Raw genomic sequence first — 21,872 nt, 5'->3', positions numbered from 1 at the left:
ACTCCATTATCAAAACACAAACCTATTGATTAGGGTGAGATAATTCACATTACAACAGATTTCTTCTTTGTACAAAAGGTTTTACCAGAGGGTACCTTCCTTGTCAAGGTTTTCTCACTGTATTTCAACGGGTTTTGTTTTACAAAACTTAGTTTTCAGGTACAGGCGTATTTCATAAGCTGAGGCCTCTTGAATTGCCAAAACAGCTCCAAAAGGGTTTGTGTTACCATTTATGATGACAAGTTCATAACGACCTGGGAGAAGGGACATGAGTGAAGCCCTAACTTGGGAGGCTGATGGCATGCACGCCCCAGACGCGTCTCATGGGGCTCAGGTGGAGCGAGGGCAGGACCAGCTACACAATGTGCGGGACCCAGTGCACAATAAAATGATGGGGTGACTCGTTCTGACATTATTAAGAAGTTCAAGATGACGGCTGCAGAACACTGGGCCCCGAGTGGGGCCCATGCACGGGTGGGGCTCTGCGCAGCTGTGAGGCCACCCCAGGTCAGGGCAAGCGGAGTGAGACACTTGCTGTGACGATAAAGTGCTCAGAAGGGAGAGGCGAGGCCGATAAGCCATGAAGCTGTTCTGTTCATCTTTGAAATATTTTACCTTTTGACTTTATTTGGCGTAAGCTATGGGCAAATGAGTCATTCCTGAGGTCCCACGTCGGTGAGGCAGTGGGGTGAACTACACAGAGAGGAAGGATGGGCAGGACCCATCTGTGGGCGGGACCGAGCTCCTTCCGGAAGACCAAGCCTCTCGCGGGTCTGCGCACGCCGACTCGCTTCGTCTTCACCGGAGTGTTCATATAAAGGGGCAGTCAGGGTTCAGGCTTAGAGGCGCTGTCCCCAAACCCGAGTTCATGTGCTCGATGCTTTGAAAGGCCAAAACTCAAAATGTCTGAGTTTGGACAAAGGAAAGTTTATTGATCCAGTAGGCAGCAACTGAGAAGATGGGAGACTTAGCCATGCCTCAAAACCATCTTGCTCGCTGGACTACATTTAGGGTTTCTAAGGGGCTAGGGGAACAGGTATGCAGAAGCGCTGCTGGGGCAAGTTTGGTTTTTTTTTTTTAATTTTATCTATTTATTTTTAGAGAGGGAAGGGAGGGAGAGAGAGAGAGAGAGAGAGAGAGAGAGAGAGAAACATTAATGTGCGGTTGCTGGGGTCATGGCCTGCAACCCAAGCATGTACCCTGACTGGGAATTGAACCTGCAACACTTTGGTTCACAGCCGGCGCTCAATCCACTGAGCTACGCCAGCCAGGGCACTGGGGCAAGTTTTAATTGGAGAACCTGGAACTTGGCCATTGATGGTAAGGGGCTCCAGCACTGCATCCTCCTCGAGGACCAGACAATTCACTTCTGAAAGGGCTCTGGCATTCGAGTTCCACTCACGTCCCAGTCCTTTGGTTCCCCGTGTGTCGGGCGGGGGTGTGGAGACTTTAGTTCCAGCTGCAGGTGGAGGTCAAAGTTCTCTCCTCTGTGCATGTTTTGGCTGCATGATGTGGGGTTTTAGTCTGTTGTCTCTGAAAAACAGCTCAGTACCTTGTTAAAAGGGATAGGACTAGTTTGAGCTGGTTCTGTGGTTATAACACCTGGGTTCAAATCTCACTGGCTATGAATCCTTGGGCAAGTCATTTAACCCCACTCTGTGCCTCAGTTTCCTCATCTGTTAAACAAACTAATGAGTCATCTGCATCACAGGGTGATGTTAAGATTGAATGAGTTCATCTATTTTAGTCTTTTTGTTCAGTGCCTGGCACAGGGTAAATGTCTCATAAATGTTCGCTGTGGTGATGGTGATGATGGAGGAGAAGGAGCAAGACAAAAGGAGAGGCAGGAGTGGCGACCACTCTGTGGTTAAGTAGTAGGACCTCCTTTTACAGAAGAGGAGACTCCGTGACACAGTGCTTAGGGGGACTGTCCAGGGTCACCGGGAATGAACAGCCTGTGCTCTTTCCTCCACCATGGCGCCCCGTATGGAAGCTTTCTGGTTTGGCCTAAATGCCTCAAGTGCACTAGAGTGTAGATGGACAGCTGAGCCCACACTGGCGGCTCCAAGTCCCCCATTCATCTACCCGCCCATCCTCGCTGAGCACCCATGTGTGCTTGCTGCTGACCAGAGCAGGCACCAGCAGGTGCATGGAAGGCGCTACACACCACTCAACCATCCACGGTGAGGGGACAGGAGCACAGGGACTTGGGGAAGGTTCTGTGGGGCAAGGTTCGAGCCTGGGCTTTGGGGGAGAATAGAAGACAGGGAGGAGGGGCCGTGCTGTGTACTGCGGAAGTCCTAGATGGCAGTGAACTCCTTCGGCCTCAGCCTCACAGACAGATACTATCAAGATGCAGGAGACACCCAGGAGAGCAGTGAGCACTGAGAAGAGGCCAGGCCACAGGAGCCTGGGGAGCCGCATCCTCTCTTCTTTCCCCGGGTGGGAGGAGAGCCAGGCACAAGGGCATTTGGGGGTGCAGGGCTTTGATAGCCCTCACCTTTGACCTCAGTTAGCATTCACTTAGAGGGCTCATCTACCCTGCCATCCAGCCCCCCAAAATTCACCTGCTCTCCTGCTCTTTTCTCCCAGGGTCAGTGGACTTTCCCCCTTCATGGGTGACAACGATAATGAAACCTTAGCCAACGTTACCTCTGCAACCTGGGACTTCGATGATGAGGCATTCGATGAGATCTCCGATGATGCCAAAGATTTTATCAGCAACTTGCTGAAGAAAGACATGAAGTAATGAGTTGAGATTTCAATCTTTTCAGCTTCTCCACTCACTTGACAAGTGTCTGAAGGCAGGGGTTTCCTTTGCCTGTTGTGGATCCCTCCACACCTGGTGGGGTGGGGGGGGGGGGTTGTGAGTGTTGGGGGAAGGGAAGGGGTCTTTCTAGACCTCTGCTCCCTGGTGCCAGACACTGTACTTGGCTTTAGAAACACTGGAACCTCACTTGAAAAGCAATACTTAGCCACGTGTTATGTGGAGAGTGGCTGCTTGTTGTGTATGAATAATGACAGCCCCCTTTTATTTTCTGGGCACAGTTGTACAAACCCTGCTGAAACCTCAGCCCCTCCTCAGGGTGGCACCAGAAGGATTCTGATTTGTGGGCCCTGATCATATCTCCAGACTCTCCTGGTTTGGTGCTTTTCACATCTAAATTATTTAAGAACTACCTCCCTGAATATGGCCAGGCACTCTCTCCCACTGGCCAAAGTTAGGCTGTGACCCCAGACCACCGGGCTCAGCCCTCTCCCAGCTCCATCTATGGCCCCTCATAACAGTGCGGCCTGCGGCCTACGTTCCCGCCTCCACCTTCTGGCCTGTGGTCTGGGGATGAATATATAAAACATTTGTGAAAAGTGGGAGGCCAGTGTGTACAGGTGCATAGGAAAAGGCCATGAGGGAAGGTCAGGCACAGAAGGCATTCAATATTTCGCTGAAAGAAAAATGGAGGTTGACATTGCAGAGGAGCCCAAAGCTGAGGAGGGGAGGTTGGAGGAAGCCTTGAGTGTGGCTAGCACAGAATTCATTGATAAGGACTCACCTGGAGGAGAACCAGCTACATTAAATCAGGAGGGTGCTAGGGTCTATGTGAGTGTGGGGAGAGCTGACTCACCCCAGGGGAAGGGAGTGGTGGGGGGCATCAGTTGAGAGCAGCTGGCCTGTTGGGCTCCCCACGTTCTCTGTAAGCAGGTGGCCAGATGAGGCGGGGCCTGCCTCCCGGGCCCCAAGGAGTTAATTTCACAGTAAGAAGCAATTAGAAGCTTTGCCAAAGAAGAGTAGTGTTGAATTAGGTAGGATGACAGACGGTGAGGAAGGGAGGGGCAGCCCAACTCCAGGGGCAGGCAGGATGCTCTGCTATTGCCAGGTGACTTAGTAGCCTAGGTGTTGCCCTGTCCATGGGACCCACAGTTCCCTCAGGCTGTTGGTCATCTTGCTCCCCTCCAGGAGGAATCCTGCCTGGGACAGGAGAGCACAGTTGCTAAGGGAGCAGTGCTGGAGGGTCTCTGACGTGGTTCCGTCTGGTGCTCTAGTTAGCCACCCACCTCTCAGTCCTTTCTAGCCACCTCGGGGCCAGCTCCTCCAGAGGCTACATTCCACACTCCTTGTCTGTGAGGCCTTCTAGTGCTTTTCTGTCATAGTCTTTGTATCAGAAGTAAGCATGACCTAAGGAAAATCTGGATGCTGTGAGGGGTCTAGAATCCCTTCCGGTGTGAAGGATCCCCATTCCCAAGGTGCCCCAGGGAAATGCGAACCTCTCTCCCAATAACTCTGGTCCAAGGATGGCTTCACTCACTGAAGATTTGGTAAATGAGGTATTATGTATAAACCCTATTTCCTCATCTGACCTTGTACTAATTCAATGAGCTGTGTTGGTCCTTCTATGCTCATAAAACGTCCTCACCAAAAAACTGATTTCAAGTAGATCAAGACACTAGATTCCCATAAACTCTTAAATTTAGCAAGTTTCTTCAACCCAAACTCTTCCTTTATCAGCCCTTTTTAAAATGTTTTCCTATTATAAAAGTAATACATGTAAATTATGGAAAATTGAATATAAGAAAATTAAAATAATTCATCATCTCTATATCCAAAGATCACTATATTTTGCTATTCTTAGCAAATTTACTTATACTGATTTTACCATGTATGTTAACATTTGGTTCTTTGGGCTTTATTGGCCCTATTACAATTGAGGAGATGGCCCCAAAATGCTTCTGGATTCCCAGAGCTTTCAAAAAGATTGAATGAGTTTCAGTGGGTTCTAAGGTTGTCATAATGCATAGGTTGTATATAGGATATAGCACTTCGAGTTTTAACAGAAAAAACCCCTGATACTCAACCTTAACATAAGACCCAAGAGTTTAGGGATTCTCGATGATTAGGCCTAATGTTTCACTTGAGGGAGTGACCCCTCCACCAGACAGAGAGGTCTCCTTAGCCACCAACTCCCATGTGACCAGCACAATGACCCCAGCCTGGAATGTGGTGCCAGCCATTCCCAGACATGTCTGCCTTCCAGTACTTGCCCTTCTTAGACCCCCAGAACAGGTCATGAGACTCCAGTTGCTTACTTGGAAGTTAGGCCTTCTTAACCCTAACCTATTCTGCATCTAGTCTGTAACCCAGGGCAAGAGAGGAAAAGAGCCAGGAGCACATGACCCTGGTCATGGTGGATGGACTGGGCGCAGAGCCCTGGGCTCTTCCCTGTGGGACTAGGGACACATGTCCTCCCATTTCTGATCTGACTAGCAGTCTCCAAGGTCTCCTCCTGCTTAAAAATCTTCTGATCTCTGCCTCTATCAGAAGCCGCCTGAACTGCACCCAGTGCCTTCAGCATCCATGGCTGATGAAAGACACCAAGAACATGGAGGCCAAGAAGCTCTCCAAGGACCGAATGAAAAAGTACATGGCAAGAAGGAAATGGCAGGTAATGAGAGGGTCACTTTGGACTGGAATGTTGCTCCTCATATTTGCCTTTTTCAAGCCATCCTCATTCCCAACTTGCCCCAGCCTCACTCCAAAAATGTTTAAATCTGTTTCTGAAATAGTCTGGGACCAAGGCTGACATTCTATGTCTTGGAGCTAGGATGAGCAATGTCACCGTTCAGACCACCTGACAACCCTGGGCAATGTGATCTCTTTAAAGGTAGTGTGATGCTCTTACATTCCTCTGTGATGAAGGGGGAAGGCACATGACCTACGCCATGGCCCTGCCCTTTAGAGAGAGTGTAGGTTACTAGCTGTGTGTCTTTAGGCAAGTGATTTAACCTTGCTGTGCCTTTGTTTTCTCATCTGTCAAGTGGGGACAATACCAATGTCACAGCATTGTCGTGAGAATTATACGAATAATCTCCATCTGGCCTTTAGCACATTGCCTGGCACATAGCACGTATTCAAAAATGACACCAGTAGCTAATATGTGTGGAGGGCTAGCCATGTGTCAAAACACATTCAAAGCACTTTCTATGCATTGTCTTAATCCTAGAGGTAGGAATTATATTATTCCCATTTTACAAACAAACTGAGGCAGAGAAAGTTTACTAAAGTCACCCAGGATCCCTTAGTAGTAAGTGGGAAAGGCGGGATTCAAACCCAGAGCCTGGCTCCAAAGCACTCAGTCTTAACAATGACAAAAAATTGCCTTCAATTGTTAGCAGATGGATAAAATGATCTTTGGAAACCATAGAGAACTTATCATCTACTGTATTAATTTTACCATCACTATTAGTGTTATAAAGTTCCTGGGCTCCTGAAGGGTACATGGTTTCTATATTCAAGGAATGAGTATTGTAATGGAGGAACTAAAGCAAATAGACATAAAAGGACATTACACCCACTAAGAATTACAAACTATCAGTATAGCTCTCCATGGCCATATACGTGTGTGGACAGAATGCAGCCAGTCACGCCAGACTCAGATATGGTTGTGAGGAAATGCTTCCAGGGCTGGAGGTTGAACTTGGCCCTGGAACATGGGCTGGGACACAAAAGAGGGAATGACAGTGGAGGCAGAAGAAAAGGTACAGGGGCGGGAACTGAGCCCCACCTGGTTATGTTAACTTGACGGGAGCAGAGTCTTTTAGCAAGGCAGTCAGGGACCTAGAGCGTTTAGACTGGCCTATGTTGGCAGAGAAAAAGGAACTCACTGTTTTAGGGGTAATTTGCCAGGATGACTAAACCACAGTTCCCTCATAAAGTACAACTGCACATGGAGTTAGGGAGCAGGAGTGGAGACAGATGAGGGGCTTTGGGTGGGTAGGTGTAAGAGACTACCATCCGTGTCCCAGCACACCCTCACAGAGCGTGTCAGTTCTTGATTCCCACCCCCACCCCACCCCCACCCCATGTGAAGATTTAGGTGGATCTCCTGGCATCCCTCAAGTGCCCGGTGAGTTGAAATATGCCTGCTGCTTACCTTACCCTCTGGTGCCATTAGGATCCAATGATATCAACATAGCAAATATCCTTTTTTATTGAGAGAGATAGAGGAAGAGAGCCAGAGAGAGAAGCATTGATTTTTTTGTTGTTGTTCCACTTATTTATGCATCCACTGGCTGATTCTTATATGTATACCCTGACCAGGGATCAAACCTGCAACCTTGGTGTATGGGGATGACACTGTAACTGACTGAGCTACACAGCCAGGGCAAGTAGCAAATAATCTTACAAACCAAACAGGGTCCACAAAAATCAAAGGTTGACTGTATTTATGAACCTATGGCCAATAGATCTCAAAGAAATAGCAGTATTTCTGGAGCAGATAGGGTGGCTGGGTGGGGGCGGGGCAGTCCTCAGAGGGAGTCTCTGGCCTCTGCCTGGAGGAGGCTGTGGGTTAAGGGACAGCCTTATCACCCTGTCATGTAGGTCAGGCTCCCTGCAAGCGTGGACACATCCGCTGGTGAACCCACTTCAGGGCAGGCATGGAGCAGAGATAAGAGCAAATGGGAGATAGAGCAAATGGAATTTTTTAGTCAAATGGGTCAGGAACTATAATTTGTGCTGATATTTTAATCACTTAAACTTTTTCTTGTTTACACTGTTATTAGTCATAGGGTTTTCTGGAAGTAAGGGGTAGAATTTCTGGAAGAAAAGGGCAGAATTCAGAGAAGGAATTTTATAGTCATTTTAACATAAGTGGCAGCATTTGGAAATTATTTTTTTCACAAAAACAGTTGCTAGGTTTCACAAAAGTAGACCACAAAATCCCATTTGACCCACAATGTCCCTGAAGCATAATTACTCTGGTAATAGTTCAGCTGCATCTGACCATCTTGTGTTCCACTGCTTCCCTAGGAAAATGTTTTCCTAAGGGGGTTCCCTGTCAGAGCAGTGAGGTTCTGTGTGGAGGGGCAGGGTGCGGTGGAGCAGAACAGCGGGGCAGACCATGGTGGAGGGAAAGGAGCAGGGCAGGCCCAGGTAGCCCAGAACTCCCTACAGATGCATAAGAAGAAGGTTCCTCGTTATCATTCTGGTATGTTGTTCATGAAAGACCCAGGAGGAAGGAAGTAACACGGAATTAAATCCCTACACACGAGGCCATATAGAGAGGATTAATCATATTTTGATCTTAGAATGAAGTTATTCTGAAAGAGGGTATGTTCTTTCATTTATATCAAAAGAATTTTTAAATGGTGTGGTGGTGAGTAGTAGCACTGAGGGTGGGCAAGTTGAGCAGGACAGCAGGGCTTCTGCATGCAAAACCAGAAGCAAAGGATTAGGGATGTGGAGACCCATGGACAATCATCTTTATTTTCTGGGAACTGCAGACACCCCAGCAGTATGGACCAAAGGGCCATGGAGGGGAAAGCTTTGGCTGCAGTAAAGCACAGGGCACACTTAACAGTCACATTTGGATATCATGCACTTCTCACAGGAAACCCTAATCTTGGGGCTGTTGGTGTTTATAGGGTCTGTGATGGCTGGCTGGCCCTCAGGTAACCAGCTTGCCCCATTTGCCAGGCAATGACTCAGCATTAGCACTGAAAGACCCTTATCCCGAGAGGCCCTTCAGTCCTGGGCACATGGGCTGAGTGGCCACCCTCACAGGCTCTCCCAGGGGAGGGGACCTGCTGCACTGGAGAGGCTGGCACAGACGCTACCTGCTTGGAACGCAGGAACCCAGGCTTGGCCATGGCTCTCAAACAAGAAAAAGGCTTTCTCAAAACAAGGACGGACCTTAGAAAATTGAAACATCACTGTCTCGATGTCCCAAAAATTCCCAAAGGCCTTGATCAAGTAAAACAGCATCCAATTTTCAGCTCAAAGGCATGAAACTGGAAGGCTGGAACATACGGATATATTCCTCTTCCAGTTCTGACAAATGACTTCCCTACCAATTTTTTTTAATAAATTAGGTTCCAAAGATTGAACTCTGGCATGGCTTATTTTAATTTTTTCCTTATTAAGCACATCTTACATTTCTCCCTGTTTTAGAAATTATATGCTGTATTGGACCATTTGATGGAAAATTTCCCCTTATGAATGGTCTATTTGTTAATGTGAATTTGCGGTCTCCTCAAAAACATCATAACTCTTAGATTTGCCTTGTTCTGGTAACTTCCTGTTAGTCATTTTGTTAATAGGAGAGGAAAGACTTCATTATCCCACAACGAAGTGAAGACAGTCCTTGTCAGTCACAATCAGGTGTTTGGAATCAGGGAGCCCAGGGGCTCGAGGGGGGGTGTTCCCCGCAGCACATTCGCAAGTACGAATCCTGCTCTTTCTGTAGAAGACGAGAGCTGCAGGAAGATTTGAATCTTCTGGTTCAAGGACGTGAAGCCCAGAGAAGGAAACTGACTTGCACAAGGTCACGCAGTAATCGAACTCTCTGAGTTTAGATACTCCTGGCCAGGGCAAACCAATCAGTATTGGGTAAAGGAAACAGAGAGGAGAAGGGCAGACTCAGAGTGTGGCCGACTGGGAAGTAGCCTGGCATTGGCTCCGTACGGACAGCTGCCTGTCTCTTACACCTCTTACCCGTTCCTGAGGTCCAGGGAAGCTACCACGGGAAGAGCTGGGTCTCTCAACACTCTAGCTAGCACAACAAACAGACCGACATCACAGCCTCCTCCAGAAGAGCATGCAAGATTGCCAGATGGTCTCATTCTCTGCAGAGCCCATTGCCTCTGCACGGAGTTAAGTTGGTCCATCATCATCTTTCACCTTCTTTCGCCATTCATCACCTCCAATGGGGTTTCCTGGGTTCTGTTCAGAGTGACCCAGTTTCACCATAGTGACTAGAGGGCCAGAATCTACCCACACCACACAGTGAAGTATGTGAGAGGGTGGATGGCCAGAGGACAGAGAGAGCAAGATGAAATGTCTGTCCAAAGTACATGAAAATAGTCTGCAACAAGGATGGCATGTGACAAAACAGCAAAGTGATCATGGTCACAGCAGTAGGCCACCCCTTAAACCACACACACACTTTTCTGTATGGTTCCTTAGTAGCCTGAAATTCTTTACTTTTGAAATGATCTTTTTACTGAAATATACTAGCTTTCCAGCTAGTCTAGAATTGTGAGGCTTTACTGCAACACTTGGTTGTATGATGTTAATTCAGGAGGGAAATAGCTTTGGCACAGTTTGAGTCCAGTGGGTGAGTGTAAGCCATTTGCCGGTGTCCTTACTCGCTTAGCAGCCAGTCTATGGTGACATGTGCTCTGGATGCACCTCACCCAGGAGCCTGAAGATGCTTTGGGTGCAGCGGTGGGAGGAGTTGATTATGCTTTAGTTTCTTATCTTAGTCATTCCACTGACCTTAGAAAAGGGGTGAGAATCTTTAATTAAAAGTGTGAAATGTAAGCACATTATATATTATTGGGGATTTCTTGACCTAAATCCTCTGCTTGGTAGAATTTTCACACTGCAAAGAAATTGTCATCTAAAGTTCTGGCTTCCTTTTCAGCAGAAATCCTGTCCACTCCCAAGTGCCTCGACTCAGAAAACCAAAATGCCATTGCTTTGCATTTCTTCGGGTGCTTCTTTCTGATGCCTGGGTGGGCATGGGGAAAGAACACCCCTTCAAAACTTGACTGTGCATTCATAGACTTGTAGGGGGGCCAGCCAGACTGCTTCTCAAAATCTCTTAAGTATCTGAATCATAAACAGAACTAAATGAGACCTTGGAGGTCTTGTCCAACCCCCTCCTTATGCAGAGAAGAAAACTGAAGCCCAGAGAGGTTAAACGACTTGCACAAGTTCAATAGTATGTCTCCCCCTCCTTGTATGAGGACCTGTGGGATCCGTAGTAACTGTTTTCTTGACCAATTAAAATCCTATCACTAGCATTGTTTTACGAGAAACAGCACCACTGGGCCCTGCCAGCAATAAGTCTTTGGAGCTGTCTCAGCCTGCAGTTGCTTTATATAAACTATCCCTTTTATGGGAGTTGAAGCACAGTATGAAAAGGGTTTTTGTCTCATGTTGACCTTGTTTAGTCACATTAACGCACACATCAGTTCCAGGCCCCATTCCATTCTCCGAACATCTTCTGACACACTGATAGTGCTGAGCAGAGCGAGGCTGGGCTCACTTCTCTGGCAGAACCTTGGTACTTGGGAGGCCCTCGTTCCACAGAGAGCTGCTTCTCCTGGCCCGGGCTCTTCTCCCTGCGCCCTACTGCCCAGCAGGAACCAGGGACACTGCCCGAATCCAATCCCAGTGTCTCTTTTCCAGAAAACAGGCAATGCTGTGAGAGCCATCGGAAGACTGTCCTCTATGGCAATGATCTCAGGGCTCAGTGGCAGGAAGTCCTCAACAGGGTCACCAACCAGCCCTCTCAATGCAGAAAAACTAGAATCAGAAGGTAAGACAATACAGGAAGATTTTCTCCAACCAGCTGGTGAGAAAGGAAGGGCTGGGGGAAGGAGGGGCGTTTTGAGGAGGTTTTTTTTGAGGGGGGGAGGGTGCTGTTTTTCGATAATATAATGTACAAGGATTAAATTCAGAAATACGTTTAGGTTGTTCTGACAATTAAATGGTCTTTAATTGTTTTAACTTAGGTTTAACTATTTTCAGAGGGAAAGTAATTATTCGCCTAAGAGAACTAGATGACCTCCACTATTCTTTTCCCTATATTTTACATAAGAATTAGCAAAGGCTTTATTAAAAGCTTCCTTCTTCCTCATTACAAAAGTTATAAACTAACAGGCAACCATAAAACTTAAATTATATATAGTAGTATACTTCTAAAAAGTATCCTGTTTTTTAGTCTCTGTGTTTTCCTTTTAAACAAAATTAACTCATACAGTCCATATTCATTTGGCATTTTTTATGATGCTGAAACCTGTCATCTGAGCTGGGTGGGCTGTGACTGGAAGGACTTCTTCTGGAGACCAGTGGGGCTACTTGCTCTCCCACTGGCTTTGCGATGCTGCCCTGTCCATCTCCTCAGTAAACGCCGCTGCCTCTCCCTGCATCAGAGGCATGCAGGGTCTGGCCCTTATCTTTCTGAGGTGTCTTGTTAGGCCAGAGACACCCCTCCACCCCTGCTGCCTGGTGTCCAAAGATGAGAAGCTGAGTCAAGATCCCTTTTGGCACAAAGGCAGTGTCATTGGTGAGGCCACGTGCTCTGATGTGGCAGGGATAGAATCTGCAGCACGTCAGTCTTGTCCCTCCAGATCCATTCCTGCCATTCCCAGATGACCCACAAATAGCCTGAAGGGGAGAGAGAGGATGTAGGAGCCCCTCCAAGTCCCGGCTTTTCCCTGGACCAACCCCACATCCCTGTTGGCTGTCATACGCTGTGAAAGCAGTGTGAGCAAGGCGACTAGGACCACTGGCGGGTCAAAGACGCCTCTAGGACCTCGCTCCTCCTTGCTAAGGAGCAGGGAAGAGCCTGCGGCTACAGGGCGAGGGCAAAGGGGCACGGAGATGAGGAAGGCTGGTGTGGTTCCGTCCTTCTTAGATACCCTCAACTGAATCCTGAAACAGCATGAAATGCAGCCAAAAATCATTTTTGAAGATTATTTCTTTTTTTCAATGTGTCAGCATAAGGGAAGGGGGGAGTCCAAGCATGTCCCCAGTTTGGGCACAGTTTTCTCTTCTGCCAAAACTGTTCGGCATCAGGCCAGCCTGTCCCCAGGGGCACGGTGTGCTGATGACTCAGTCCTCTAAGATGCATTATTTGCTAAATTAGAGCTACTTTTTTTAAAAAAAATTTAAGTCAGCTTTTTAAAACTAGGGAAGAGGAAAGAACAAGGAATGCAGAAATGAACACATCTTCTCCCCTGTCTTCTAGGAGATGTCTCCCAAGCTTTCCTGGAGGCTGTTGCTGAGGAAAAGCCCCACGTGAAACCCTATTTCTCCAAGACAATTCGTGATTTAGAAGTTGTGGAGGGAAGCGCTGCTAGATTTGACTGCAAGATTGAAGGTAAGTTGAAACTGCTCTTCCCTTAATCACAAAAGGGGTTTGGCTGGCTGCTGGGCCCCAACTGTGTGCCCTGAGCAAGGTGTCGGTTCTGGGAGCAATTAGGACCAGCCAGGCTATGAGGGAAACTGGGTCAGCAGGAGTTGGCCCAATGTCCCCACTCCTCCTTCTGAAGGTTAGTGCCATTCAGTGACATCCCCAGGGGTGCATTTAATGTTTCACTTACATCAGCTACAAGACCCAAATTAAAAGTGGTTTGTCATGGACAATAGTATTTGACTATAGAATGTGCTTAATGAAATGAAGTTTTAAGTTTTCAGGGAGCATGTGCCCATGAGAGGCTCTCCCAGGGAGGCTGGCCAGAGCATAGGACCTGGCGTAATGGCCTTGCTGTTCCTCTGCGGGCTGTGTGACCTCAGGCAGTGATCTAATGCTTCTGAGCCTTAGGCCCTCACCTGTAAGATGATGTCTAATGTCCTGAGTGACTCTTGGGACTCTTAGATGATGTATGTGAAAAGAGAAACTTTTTAAGTTCTTTAAAAATGTCATGGAGTCGAGGGAAACACTGTGGGACTGCTAAGTGCAGAGAGCATGCAGTGTGACTTCAAACTGAGGGAAGCTGGGACCCGGGCACCTGTGCCGCCTTCCTCACGCTGCTCAGCTGGCCAGGAGAACGTGGCCATTGAATCAAGGGACCTTAAGGGATCTTAGCACAGCACATGAGAAATCAGCAATGTTGGTGACATAAAGCATTTCAGTTTCCACAGACTGCAACATTCTAGAGAGATAAAGGGCACAGTAAGATAGACTTCAAGTCTGTGAGTATCGTGTGCCAACCAGAGTGGAGGGTCATCTCCCATCTCAGTCTGACCAAATAAAACACAGATGCTCATTAAGTAACTTTCTCAAGACTGCATAGCCCAGGACACAGTCAGAACAAACCATGCCTCCCACCTGGTAAGATTCTCCAGCAATATGATTAGATAATGCTTTTTGGGTAAACCCAAAGTTAGGAATGAAACAACAATTTTTCACCTGTGTCATTATATTATCAAAATGCCTTGTAAATGTCTTGCCCACTATAATCTTCCTTTCTTTTCATTCAGTTTTTTACAATGTGGTGTGCTGCCTTTGCTAGTGTGGAAGGGCTCAGATCGGGCCTTCTGCCAAAAGCTTTCCGGCCACTGCCTGTAACTCACACCACCACTGTTATCTTTGGGTTTTCTGAAGTTCTTTGCTTTTCCCTTTTTCTGTTTTAAAAAATGTTATTATAACATAATGATTGTCATCTTTGTATTTAGCTCTTTGGGATTATTTATTTGGTATTTGCATAACTTCAACTAAAGCACTGAGGAAAGATTAAAGCATAAGGATGCTGTTTTGATTGAAACAAAATTCTACCCAAAAAGAATGTTAGAATTCTTAAATTCTTATATGTAACTTTTATCCTGGTTGAGGCTATAATTTTTTCCTGCAAAAATACTTCTCCAAAATTTAAGAACAAGTCAGTTAGAATTATTATATATTTTAAAAGTATGTTTATGTATTTTTTAATGCTGAATTTTGCAGAAACATGATTAATTCATAAAATGAGGCTAATCTATGTGGTCCACTTCCAGTCATTTATAGGCAGATTATCTCTTTGAATCAGACTCAGACAAATACTGTTTACTTTTTCTTAGCAATATTACCACCTCTTCTAACTTAGGTTTTATAGACCTGCTATCAGCTTTGACTTATAATTTACATACCACATAGTTCACACATTTTAAGTGTACAATTCAATTATTTTTAGTAAATTTACAGAAATGTGCAATCATCACCACAATCAAATTTCAGCACATTTCCATCATCCCGAAAAGATCCCTTGTGCCCATTTGTCCTGAACCTCACTTTTTATTTAAATTTATTGAAGTTCAACTTTTGTACAAGATAAAAAAGTTTCATTTCATCCCAGAGCATATTTGGCAGTAGGCATGTGGCTGGCTCTGGGGCAGCGTTGGAGGCAGTACTCTGTGCCTGCCTGAACGTGGGAGGTGGGGCGACCCCACGTGGGTGGGAAAGGAGACGACTGCAGAACACCTCCTGAGGAGTTCCACATATCAGTACCCACAGTGCATGCCCCATTCAGATGTAAGTATCAAACAGCTGCTGAACAGGAACATCACAGATTTTTTTCCTTTACTTCATTAATCAATAGAGGTAGCTTGGGAGTTCCTTAAATGCATTGATAAGAAAGTTTGAATGATAGTTTCTGCTACTTGTGTTCCCTCCTGTGATGCAGGATACCCAGACCCCGAGGTTGTCTGGTTCAAAGACGACCAGTCCATCAGGGAGTCCCGCCACTTCCAGATAGACTACGATGAGGATGGAAACTGTTCTTTAATCATTAGCGATGTGTGTGGGGATGACGATGCCAAGTACACCTGCAAGGCTGTCAACAGTCTTGGAGAAGCCACCTGCACAGCGGAACTCATTGTGGAAACCATGGAGGAAGGAGAAGGGGAAGGGGAAGAGGAAGAAGAGGAAGAGTGAAACAAAGCCAGAGACAAGCAGTTTCTAAGTCATATTACAAAGACTATTTCTCTAAAGCTCAAAAAACCCAAGAGAGTAAAAGCACCTAGTGTGATTGATTACCTAGTTAGGTCGTGTGGGGGTCTTTCTTCAGCAATAGCAATTCATACCTAGCAGCATTATTGAAGGGCATTAATTTCAATTAGCTGGCACCTACAACTAGATTTTATTTTGGGAATCACAGTAATTTGCCCAACCAGTTGATTTTAGAGAGAAAGCAACCAAAAGAAATATTTTTCTGGTCAAAGTCACAAATTTCCCAGCTGAAAGCACTCATGAAAAGTAAGGCCCTGCAGCCACAGCTCAGCTCAAGGCCCCTGCAGATGGTGGGCTCTCTCCGTCTCCGGGCTCTCTCCGGCTCCAGGCTCCCGGCTCCAGAGAACCGGGCCCTCTCCAGAAGCAGTCGGACCATTTTAACTTACGAAGCACCTTTTATACCAAAGTATACTGTAGACATTCAGATTTTCATTCCTGCCCCTCACCCCCTCCTACCTGCCAGTTTTTCTGGACTGAACTTGGCATGAGTTTAAGGACATTACACTTAGATCCTGAAGGCAGGTCCCCTGCTCATGGATGGCTGGCTTCCTTAAGAAAGCAAAGCCTCCTTCCGTCCCAAATCAGTAGGAGATCTACACTTATCCCCTCTTGGCAGATGTCTAGCTGTTTCAGAAATTTTTATAAGAACCAATAGGGGGAAAAAATCCTTGCTCTGTGCTTTTCTTCTGAAACCAGAATTCATATTTGTGCTGTTATAGAATATCAGCTGTGCATGTATGATAAAGATTTTTGTGTTTGTATGAAAAACCAGTTTGCCGAAAAGTTAGTTTTAGTTATTTATTGGCCACTATGAAACAAATTTCAACTGATGAAGAGCTGTAGAACTCTGCATACTTTGGAGTCTCCTTCAGGATAGTCTGAGTTTAATACACCTTCATTCTGAACCCTCTCCAGAGAACTCTGCCTACCTTGTGGGCTCCACGATGGTTTTTTTCTTGAATGTGCGTCATCATGCCTTGCCCCAGACCTTGAAATATGTTCTTAGGACTGATAAATGCACTCAGACTTGCATCTTTAGGAATTTTTAACTTTCTTTCACTACATTGGCACTTAAATTTTTCTTTATAAAATTTTATGAGAGTCTTAAACAAAAACCATAAACTGATATGCCTAATACATTTCCTCTGCGTGTGTGTGTAACATTCCAAATACTTTATTCTTTTCCACTGTTTATAAAGTACAGTGATTTAGTATTTCAAGGGACTTTGAATAGTTCCTCAACAACCAATTTTAAATTACTTCAGTGCAATCATACACAGTATCAACATTAGAATTTTGATATTACTTAGCCTTATGTTATCTTCCATTCTATCTTATCTGCTTTTTGCTGCTAGTTTCAAATTGCCAGGATTTTTTTTTTTTTGCTTTTTAAACAGTTACAGTATTTTTCATAATAGCCACAGTATTACCACAGTTTATTATGACAAAGGGTTTTTTAATTTGATTTAGAGCATTCAGAGCTTTTCTTCATCACTTTTAATTGTGTGTAGACTATAATCTTTGTGTGTGTGTGTTATCTGTATGTGTGCATGTGCGGTGTGTACGTTTGTTTACAGGTTTTTGATGCCTTCTTGGAATTGTGTTAATGTTCTCCCAGTTCATTATGCCATCAGAATGGTAAATGAGAACACTACAACTGTAGTTAGCCCACAATTTTTAAATAAAGGATACCACAGTGCATGTGTTTTGTTCAGTCTTTGCAGCTTTCTTGTTCTTCCACATCCCCAGCTGTAGGCCACCCAGACAGACCCTGCAGACTGAAAACAAATACTGTGCTGCCTGCATGGCTTACATGGTTGCATTTCACTAAGGAGCAGGGTGACTAAGGTAGTTCTTGCTTATGCTCAGTAGCCTGATTCGCACACTTAGTTCAAAATTTCTCTCGAGCATCAGTTTGGTTCAATTGCATTCTAGATATCTATAGTATGCTCATAATGCTAAAATCTATATGGCATTTTCAGCATGTGACAAAATTGTCATCGCTAATAATATTTACCAGGGCTTGGTTTGCAGGTGTAACTTTGGTGCCATTTCTTATTCTCAGCCAAGTGCTCTCTTTTTATGTCTTAACATTGGAGCATTTGTTATCAGGAAACTGTTGTTCCTGCTTTTTAGGAAGTCTGTTATCAGATATCAGTTGGTCACTCCCCCATGTCTGGAGGTCCAAATGATATTGTAGACATTCTAGAAAGAATCAAGGCATGTCATCAAATGTTGGCCTATATACTGGTAATTAATTTGCCCAGTTAATAAATATTTAAAGCTTTTCATTTTTTAATGCAACCACAATCTGAAATTGTTCTTAGTGAGTCATTATTTTTAAAGAAAAGGACCTTTTATTCCTGGCTAGTGAAAAATGTACCATATATATTCTGTACCAGGAAAAATAACAGATACATTTTCTTCTGTTCCATTTTCATCCCAAACATATAAAGAACAACCCATTGATTGTTCCTTACATTGCAGAGCTTCATATTAAATGATATTTCTATGTGTAACTAAAAAAACATGCTGACTGTTACCAGCTATAAGTTAATTTTTAGTCTTTTTTTCTTTTTATCAAAATGTTTGAGTTTTACTTTTCATATTTTACCTGCTTTTAATTAATCTGTGCAATGAGTATCCAGAAGGTGAAGGATAATTGAATTCTAAAGAAACTCAATTCTCCACTTTTCAAGAAAATGCAAGTAAGAGTACTTTCCTTACCCCTTGGGAACTCCTTTCTGGATTTTAAGAGGGAGGCTCATGTCTGCAGCAGACATTACTGAGGCTCTTAGCCCCTGGCACAGTTAGGACGGCACTCCTGTCCCCTGGCTCAGTGGTGCTGTGTGGCCAGTCCTGGGCAGTGAACTGTGAGAAGAAGTGATGTGCACCCCCTCTGGGCCAGAGCACTTGCGCAACACTTTCTGTATGACTGCCAGCATGTGGAGGTGTCTGTGTTATGCACCTGGCTCCCCAGCCAACCCCAAATACGCACATAACACAAGCAACAAACAAACCTTTGTTCTTATCAATCACCAAGATTTTAGAGCTCTTTGTGGGTGCAGCATAACCTAGACTATCCTGCTATAAGGACGTGACTGGATTCTAGATCTGTTCTGACCACTATGGTGAGCATGAGTCACAAGTGGCTATTTAAATCTAAATTAATTAAAATAAATATAATCTAAAATTCAGTTCCTCAGTTGCACTAGCCACATTTCAAGTGTTCAGTAGTCACATGTGACTAGTAGCTACCTTATTGGACAGTACAGATTAGAACTTTCTTTAAAGTTCTATCAGACAGCACTGTTCTATCATCGGATGGGATAATCCTTACCTGTTCCTCCTTTTGGAGGGCAGATTGGAACAGGATGACTGGAGTTTGCATGATTCCTGCTTAATGACTCTGTGTAATCAGGACTTGCAACACCCTGGTTGCTCCTAAAAAAAAAATTTAAAATAAAGTTCCATCAGCAAAGAGAAATTTCCAAAATTTACTGTGCACATCACTTTTCAAATTACTGTGAAGTCAAAATTTAAAAGTTTGTGTGAAATCAATCTGGGGAGTATGGTCTAAAGTGTCATCATTGTACTGGGTAATATAGGCTCAATACTTAGGTTATTGATCTTCATTAATTATATTCATGTATATTTTTCACTTAAGACATTTTTAAATTAAGTACCAGTGCTGTGCTTCTCACCACAAAATCTAAATAGGCCTGCAATTCACAAGCAATTACCAGCTCACTTGTGATATGAAAGAACCAACTAGGCCAAAAACCGTCTGTGTGTTGGGAACTTGCATCTACTTGAGATAGGGGAGCACCTAATGAGGACATATGGACAGATACAGAGAAGGAGAGATACAGGGTCGCTGGGGCAGAGTTAGTGAACCAAAAGGAAGGGTTAGCCATCCTTTGAGCTACAATCATTTTAATTTCAGTGGCTTTGACTATAACTCCCTTCCTATTAGAATTGGAAATAACTAGGAGATCTATAGTACTTGGAGACAACATTAAATTTCTACCTGCTGGTTATTTGAAATTCTAGCCCATAGGCCTTGCCGGTGTTCCAAATGGTCCCACATTGCAGGGAGGGCTTCATGTCAGAGACCGTAGCCCCAGTAGTGACTGCACAGAGGTGTGCAATAAATCTTCACATTATCTGACTCTCTGGGACTAGATTTCTTACAGTTGGAAATAACTAAGGAAGAAAAAGGTTACAAATTAACCTAAGTCACTTTGATCGTTCATGTTTAGTAGCTTCTTTGGGGCAGACATTAGCCTCCAATAGTCAAGAGATAGGTTGAGCCACAGGGCTTCTCCACAGCCTTGCTCCAGATGGAGCGAAAGATATATTACAGTGAAAGATAGCCTCAGGCCAAATTCATCAAACATTTATTAGCAAGCAGTCATATAACCCATTTGGTAAGGTCCAAGAAGACCCAGATCTGCCTCTCCAGAAAGCTCTTTAAAAAATGTTTTACTTATTTATTTATTTATTTACTTGTAGAGAGACGGGGAAGGAGGGAGAGGGAGAGAGAAACATTGTTGTGTGGGAGAACAATTAATCAGTTGCACTGCGCCCCACCAGGGACTGACCCACAACCCAAGCACATGCCCCAACCAGGGGTCGAATCTGCGACCTTTTGGTTTGTGGGATGATGTCCAACACACTGAGCTACACCAGTCATGGCTCTTTTTTTTTAATCCTCACCTGAGGATATGCTCATTGACTTTTAGAAAGGAAGGAAGAAAGGGAGAGAGGGAGAGAGAGATCAATATGAGAAACATCAATTAATTGCCTCCCGAACATGCCCGGACAGAGAATCGAAGCTGAAATCTAGATATGTGCCTTGACCAGGAATCAAACCCATGACCTTTTGGTGTACGGGACAATGCTCCAACCAACTGAGTGACCTGGCCAAGGGCCAGAAAGCTCTTTATCTTCACTGAAGGCAAATGCTACAGGATACTAGGGTCGGATACAGCTAGCCTGGTTAATCAGCCAAGTAGAGTCAGTTCCTTCTGTACCTCTTACTGGAGCTGTATAGCTTGTGCCTCAGTTTCCTCATCTATAAAATTACAGTAACAATAGTTCCTACCTCACAGGTTGTTATTAAAAGTAAATGAGCTCATGCATACTACCTCATCCTTATAGTAGGCCCTTATTCTTCTGGTACTCAGAGATGCTAAGATGTCAAAAATCCTCTAATAGCCTTCAAGGAACTGATTATACTTCTGCAGAAACAAAACAAAAATGTGAAAAAGTTACATACTTTTAAATAATGAAAGATGAAAAGGATTATTTAAATTCCACCCATGTCCCAATAAAGGAGCTTAAAAACTGAAAGTACCGTGTGATTGCACAAAAAAAAAGAAAAAATTGCTGTAGCCTCAGGAAAGACTACAACTGCCCTCTTGCTCTAAGGAAAATTTTAACTCCCAGCTCCTAAATACTCTTTTTCATACCCAAAGGAGAAAAGTTCATCTGACTTTATGAGTCTTATTTGCCAATCAAAAGGAAATTTCTCAGGTAAGCTGGACTTTAAACTAATTACACTTAACCTTTACCCCAAAAGTTTCCTGATTTTTCATTGATATTTACAAAAGTCAATTCACATTGAATTGTTTCTGATTACATGTTAACCACAGATCAAATGGGGCTCTGCTATGCAGTCTCAGGAAAAGGCTGGATAGATATCTTTTTAAAATTGTCTGGAAAGCTTACAAATGGAGGGTCTTATTTTCTAGAGAACCAGGAGATCAAGAGTTTAGAAAACAGGAAGCTATCATAGTACAGAGAAGGTCCAATGTGAACTACTGAAGACAAGCAGTAACACTGTTGCCTTTAAAACCTCTATTAAATGGAGACTCAGGGAATACTTTTTTTAAAACAAAAAGGTATAAACCCTTCAAAGGCAAATTTGGGAGAAGACAGATGAAAAATATCAGAAGTTTGGAAGATGAAAAGTGAATAAATGAGTGGGTAACTAAATTAGAGCAGAGAAGCTTAAATCTGACTTCCCGTGAAGGAGGAAGCCACTAAGGCAGCAAGTCAGTTTTGCCCTTAAGAACCCCCCCAAAATGTCTTCACTGGTGTGGCTCAGTGGATTGCGTGCTGGCCTGTGAACCAAAGGGTTGCCAGTTTGACTCCTAGTCAGGGCACATGACTGGGTTGCAGGCCAGGTCTCCAATAGGGGGCGCACAAGAGGCAACCACACATTGATGTTTCTCTCCCTCCCTTCCTCTCTGTCTAAAAATAAATAAATAAAATCTTTTAAAAAAGAAACCCCCAAAAGCTAGAGGGTGGGGAGGGCCCAGGTACCTATGACAGGGAGACAGAAGGGAATGTAAGGTATCAATTCACTGATACAAA

General features: G+C 44.6%; 1 protein-coding gene and 1 non-coding gene across 7 annotated transcripts in view; both read left to right on the top strand.

The window, feature by feature from the left end:
* MYLK (myosin light chain kinase) overlaps nucleotides 1–17,194 on the top strand; it is a 291,257-nt gene extending 274,063 nt beyond the window's left edge. For all 6 annotated transcript variants that reach the window (XM_036018196.1, XM_036018195.1, XM_036018198.1 and 3 more), the window contains 5 exons: nucleotides 2,593–2,745; nucleotides 5,315–5,438; nucleotides 11,189–11,318; nucleotides 12,753–12,884; nucleotides 15,166–17,194. In XM_036018196.1, the coding sequence (XP_035874089.1) occupies nucleotides 2,593–2,745; nucleotides 5,315–5,438; nucleotides 11,189–11,318; nucleotides 12,753–12,884; nucleotides 15,166–15,416 (790 nt within the window). In that variant the 3' untranslated portion in view covers nucleotides 15,417–17,194. The remainder of the gene's footprint in view (nucleotides 1–2,592; nucleotides 2,746–5,314; nucleotides 5,439–11,188; nucleotides 11,319–12,752; nucleotides 12,885–15,165) is intronic.
* Nucleotides 17,195–18,808: 1,614 nt separating this feature from the next.
* On the top strand, nucleotides 18,809–18,944 carry LOC114491219. The gene has a single exon (XR_003684024.1). It is a non-coding gene; the product is annotated as a U8 small nucleolar RNA (small nucleolar RNA).
* Nucleotides 18,945–21,872: the final 2,928 nt, after the last annotated feature.

This window comes from Phyllostomus discolor, chromosome 2, assembly GCF_004126475.2.
Source record: "Phyllostomus discolor isolate MPI-MPIP mPhyDis1 chromosome 2, mPhyDis1.pri.v3, whole genome shotgun sequence".
NCBI lineage: Eukaryota > Metazoa > Chordata > Mammalia > Chiroptera > Phyllostomidae > Phyllostomus > Phyllostomus discolor.
The sequence above is the reverse complement of the archived record's forward strand: the minus strand, read 5'-3'. Positions and strand labels throughout refer to the sequence as shown.